Source organism: Bombus impatiens, unplaced genomic scaffold, assembly GCF_000188095.3.
Source record: "Bombus impatiens unplaced genomic scaffold, BIMP_2.2 scf_0434, whole genome shotgun sequence".
Classification (NCBI taxonomy): domain Eukaryota; kingdom Metazoa; phylum Arthropoda; class Insecta; order Hymenoptera; family Apidae; genus Bombus; species Bombus impatiens.
Window position 1 is genome coordinate 132523 of NT_176853.1, and position 5741 is coordinate 138263.

At 43.8% G+C, this 5741-nt stretch overlaps 1 protein-coding gene across 1 annotated transcript in view; it reads left to right on the plus strand.

The window, feature by feature from the left end:
• Nucleotides 1–5741, plus strand: part of LOC100745299 (single Ig IL-1-related receptor-like) — a 136180-nt gene that overhangs the window by 129274 nt on the left and 1165 nt on the right. The window contains exons 6-7 of the mRNA XM_003490392.4: nt 3374–3511; nt 5384–5730. Coding sequence (XP_003490440.1) covers nt 3374–3511; nt 5384–5730 — 485 coding nt within the window. The remainder of the gene's footprint in view (nt 1–3373; nt 3512–5383; nt 5731–5741) is intronic.

Below are 5741 nucleotides of genomic sequence, written 5' to 3' on the forward strand. Positions count from 1 at the left end.
GGGGGGGGGGGGGGGAGATTAATTCGTACAAAAATAAGGCGTATTTTTGTGAATTATTTGTGACGACACAGTTAAAATCTCTTTATTAAAACCAATAGTACATGAAAGTATGACATTCGAAGAATATTGTATAAAATTTTCACGGAGAAATATTAAAAAATACGGCAATGGCAGTAATAATTATGATGTGTCTCGGAAAATTGTGGTGCCCCTGATAACTTGGTGCTGGATCATCTGAAATCAAAAAATCAAAGTTCATTCGTTAGGTAACAGTCTTCCACAGGTAACGCTGGGAGAGTTTTTCAAAATTTCAATTTTTCACTTTTTTGGAACACTTTGAAGAGGATATTAGCCGCAAATTTTCGCAAAGTCGGCTAATTTATCCCTTCAAAGTGTTCCAAAAAAGTGAAAAATTGAAATTTCGAAAAGCCCTCCCAGTGTTACCTGTGGAAGACTGTTACCTAACGAATGAACTTTGATGTTTTGATTTCAGATGATCCAGCACCAAGTTATCAGAGGCACCGCAATTTTCCGAGACACGTCCGAATAATTACTGCCATTGCCGTATTTTTTAATATTTCTCCGTGAAAATTTTATACAATATTCTTCGAATGTCATACTTTCATGTACTATTGGTTTTAATAAAGAGATTTTAACTGTGTCGTCACAAATAATTCACAAAAATACGTCACAAATAATTCACAAAAATATGCCTTATTTTTGTACGAATTGACCTTCCCCCCCCCCCTTAATTGAGTCGCTTAAACGTGTTTTAGTGGCAGGCGTTTTTAAGAATCCGTTTGGGATTGTGCCATGCGGCGCGATAGCGCTTCGTTCATTTGTTTGCGAGGAATACCGATCGACGCGATCGCGCTGCTCTTTTTTCGTGTATGCAGGTGGTTTACGACTATTTGAAAAAAAAGTCATTACGAGAGGAAACTGATATGACTCGCGACGAGCTACATTCGGAACCGAGCGCATTGCGAATTGACGATCGTGACCAAACATCACGACACAGTTCACCACAGTACGCGAACGATGCGATCGCGCTGCGTCCACCTAAAACGATTAAAAAACATTCGAAACGCTTGATCGATTCGAACGCCAACACGCGTATAAAACAACTGTGTAATAAACGGTTGATTAGGGAACGAAATAGCATCGTTACGAGACATTCGAGAGTTTTATAGCTGCAAAAAGCTGGGATCTTATATCAAATAGCTTTACTTAAGTCTGCCATGAGAGAGGTTAGAAATCGTTAGTTTAGTTTAAGGTCGTTCGACCCGGTCGGTTATTGTCTCGCAGAAGCTGATGTTGCGCGATCGTCCGTATCGTCCATCGTTCGTCGATCGATGTTTCTCGGGAATGCACGCGAGAACGATCGAAGATCGCGCGCAAAGATAACGTCGGCCGCGTTCTAGATGACCCCGTGACCGACTCGACGCGTCCAAGCAACGACGAGGAATAGTTGCACGAACGATCGGTCGCTTTCACTCGTTGGCACTGGCGATGCCTACGACGGAATTCACGACGTCGCGTCGTTCCGGAAAGTCCGCCAAAAACAAGTGCCGCGACAAGATCCCGTTTTGAAAACGAATAAACAGGAAGCGAGTATCTTATCGCGCAAGATCCTCGAAAACAATTTCGCTTATTTATCTTTTCCAGCTCTATCGTTTTCATCGATAGGACTAATTCTATATTTGTATTTTGTATCTTTTTATATCGATACATCTGTTGAAAATATCTTTAATTTAATCTCTTTTATAAATTAATTTCAAAGAGTGGCTGATCGAAGTGAAGGATAATGGTTTTAATTTTTCTAAAGAGACGAATGGTCAGAATTGAAATATAATTAACACGTTGAATGCCACGCCAGTTTTACAAGGTTTGGCCGTGGAGCCACGATGAATTTTTTATTATACGATACATGTAATGTTGAAGTATTACCTACAAGAGATTCATAAAATTAATTTCAATGAAATAATAAATAAATAAAATTTCAAACGTTCGAAACGTTCGTTTAGGGTTATTGTTCATTAAGGTAAAACACGGAAAAAGCGGGTTTTCCCCATGTTCGATAGCCATTGGAGGAGGCGCAAATAATATTAGGTGAACACCACCTAATGACAAAATCCGCAATCACTTATTTGCCAACTCAATAGATCTATATTTCATGTATAACTAAAATAATTTTTGTATGCTTTATACTGCATTAATTTTGTCACACCATTGTAGTAACGATGGTAATAATACAAAATTTATAACTATCGACATTTGTTCAAATTATGTATTTCTACTAATATCGATGCGCCAGTCATCAGTGACTCTCACGGCGCCACGGCCAAGTTGAGTGCCAGTCACCGGTGACCCCCTGGGCATTCAACGTGTTAAACGTCTAGGAACGAATCGTTTAGAAATAATAGAAATAGAAGATAGTAATCTATTCGTTGAAAGAAACGTTGTTATCTCCGCTGCTCTCTTCTCCTCTTTCAACCATCCTTGCCACGATTCCACAGGTTCCACTTATTCCACGTTCCATTTATTCCACGTTCCATTTATTCCACGTTCCATTTATTCCACGTTCCATTTATTCCACGTTCCAGCGACTTTAACCCTAGAACTACCGATAATTAACATGATAGCTATTTCTATCAAAACCAGTTAAAATGACTGGCCTTTAGAAAATACGTAATAATAGAATATTTTTATATTTATCGATTTATTACTTTCTTACAGAAGGAATTCCATATTATGTAGTACATTTTTGGTATTGTTAATCCATCTGGGACCATAATCCCCAAACGAGGATTGACACATTTATAAAATTATAGAATCAGTCATTTTTATTGGTGTGGTACTTCTTGTGTTGGCGTCTAGCGATTTGGCGATCGATCCGGAATTTTCCTGATAACTAATATCATCATATGGAATGATACGCAGTAAAAATTTGGAAAACGTGTAGGAAGTTGTACAAAACGAGGAAATTGGGGTTAATTGGGGTTCGATAAACAGATTGCAGGACCCTTTTACATTTTGACAAGTACCAGTCATTACGACTGGTATTGGTATAAGTAGCTTTGATACAAAATTATTTTCAGTTTGAATGCATAAAAAACGAAACAAAATTCATTATATTATTCTTTTAGTTACCGTTGCAAAAGTCATTACATCATTACGGAGAAAAAATATAACACGAAGTAGGAATTATAAAATAAAATTGTAAAACCAGTCAATTCGACTGGTGTGGTAGTTCTAGCGTTAAATATCTGGATAGTCGCGATCGAAACGCGCTTCGTGAGATTTGCCAGGTGGCAGCGGTGAGCACGACCATAATAATACCTGTACTAATTACGATCACAAACGCGAATTTCAGATGGAAAGGAATGCGACGCTCTGGTGTGCTACCACGAGAAAGACTCGAGCCTGGTCATCGGTATAGTGATACCCACGCTGGAATCGAGGCACCGGTACAAGTGCACGGCGCTGGAGCTCTCCCAGTTGAATCAGAATTGTAAGTCTCGGGTTTAATTAAACGCGGCACCGAGTCGCTCTCCGAGGGAGAAACTGCTCGTTGATAGCGTTATTAAGTTTCCTGTCGCGTGGTCGACCGAAAGGGTAAAGTAAAGGCTATTCCAAGGTCTCTAGGGATAGCTCGGTTCCTCGGAATCTCGCTAGATCCCTTCTCGCGATCGAGCGCGTAGCTGTTGCGGCCAAAAACCGCCCAACACCCTCGCTGCAAACTCTAAACCCTGGTTTCCTTGGGAAGCGAGGGAGGATCGACCTGGGAACGCCGACTGAATCTCGCGCGCCTTCTGCCACTCGACGAAACAGCGCAACGACGACGACGACGATGACGACGACGACGAGTCTTCGTTTGAACCGAGGTTTGCCACGTTTAGTCAACGAGACTCGGAACAACGTGCACGTTAAGATGCTTTTAATTTTTGCCACGTAACGTCGCTCTGGAGACCGCTGTACGACGTTGCGATGATCAGAAATCCAGGGAAAACGATAACGGATGGTATTTTGGCGGAGAAATTGGCGAGAACGAGCGACGAATAGGATCTCGCGAAGGGAAAAGGCGAAAGGAAAGCTGGCGAAACGGGGACGATTACCGGGAACAAAGGCGAACAAAAGTTTACGGGGTATAACGCGATCTAGTTTCGCAGCCACGTCGTCCATCCTGGTTCCGCATCTCATGAATATCAACGGCTAGGTGCTCAGCGTTGATAACGGGTGCTCGGTGAAAAATATTCAGACGCTAATTTCCTTCTAATTGGCAGGACGAAATTGGGCCGTGTAGGTGAGCGAGCGGTCGACCGCCCAATTTTATTAATGCAAATTGCCCCGCGCTGCCGGCTCCGATCCACCGATGCAAACTAGCCTATACATAAATTTTGTTCGCCATCGTGGTCGCCGGCTGCCCTTTCTCCTTCTGTCTTTCGCGTGTGACACGAAATCAATATGCGCGTTTTTCGGACTAAAAGTCGTTCGTATCGCAGTTCGGAAAATCTTGTTCCTCATGGCGAACGATGCACGCAAGCTCGGCGAATGTAGAACCGGAAGCTGCCGGAGAAAGGGCGATCTATCGGGATCGCGGAACCGTGGTCCGGTGCATGAAAGTTTGCGAATTGAATTAGGAAGTTGGGATCGGCTTCTTTGTCTGACGTCAAGCGTTTCGTTTGTCGCTCTGATTCTAGCAGCCGCGGTTTCGAATTAAGCGTATGCGGTACCGTTTCCTTCGCTGATTCTGCGTTTGCGCTCCGCCAACTTCCGATAACGCGTGCCTGAATCGAGAAACCGTTTCGTTCGCGCATTTCTTCTCTTTGCTCGCTCTCCGTTTCCCACTCGTTCTCGATTCGTCGTTGAAAGCGAACTAACCTCGGAATTTTGGAAAGCAGACGGAAGAACGGTTGGAAGTGGAAGAAAGCTTTGGCCGAAGTTGCACGAGCTCGGATGCAACTCGAATTTTCCGCATCGACGGTTGCGTAGCTCCGATTCAAAAGTACTGGTCAAGCAAAAGAGAGAGAGAGAGTGAGAGAGAAACGCGGTGAAAGCTTTCTATGGTCGTGGCATAGTTGGCTCGCGTGCCGACTCGGCGGAATCCAGTTCATCCTTTGACTGATCGTCCATTTTGTTGGTAATTCATCAAACATCGGCGAACAAACGACAGGATGCCGATAAAGCTCGGTGCTCGCGCCTAAACGTCTCTCTACCAACGGTTATCGATGCCGAGGAATTTTCCAATCGCGATCCAGTCGATGACGCCGATTTAACGTTTCGTCGTTGTCGTTCGTCCGTACGTACGTACATCGTCGGCGCTCTAATCTCACGAATTATTTCCACAGACGAAGGAAAAGAAATACAACGATTTTTCTTTCAGGGGGTGTGGAGATCGGGCCGCACGCCGTTTCCAGTCGAAGAGTCATCGTGGTGCTGAGCCCAGAGTCGCTGGGAAACGTTTGGAACGAGACGAACGTGGGGGTTGTCCTGAATCAGCTGTCTTCTCTCACCACTCGAACGATAGTCATCATCACCAAGAATCTATTGAACACGACCGCGATCGCGAAACGATCGAGTCGAGCTTACAACAACATACGCGAATACTCGCTCGATCGTTTGAAGGTCTTGCATTGGAACGACACCGGCAACTTAGGTTCCGGCAGCCACACATTTTGGTACAAGCTGCGGCTCGCAATGCCACCGATTCGACCGATCAGCTCCGAGAGCGGCTGCCAATC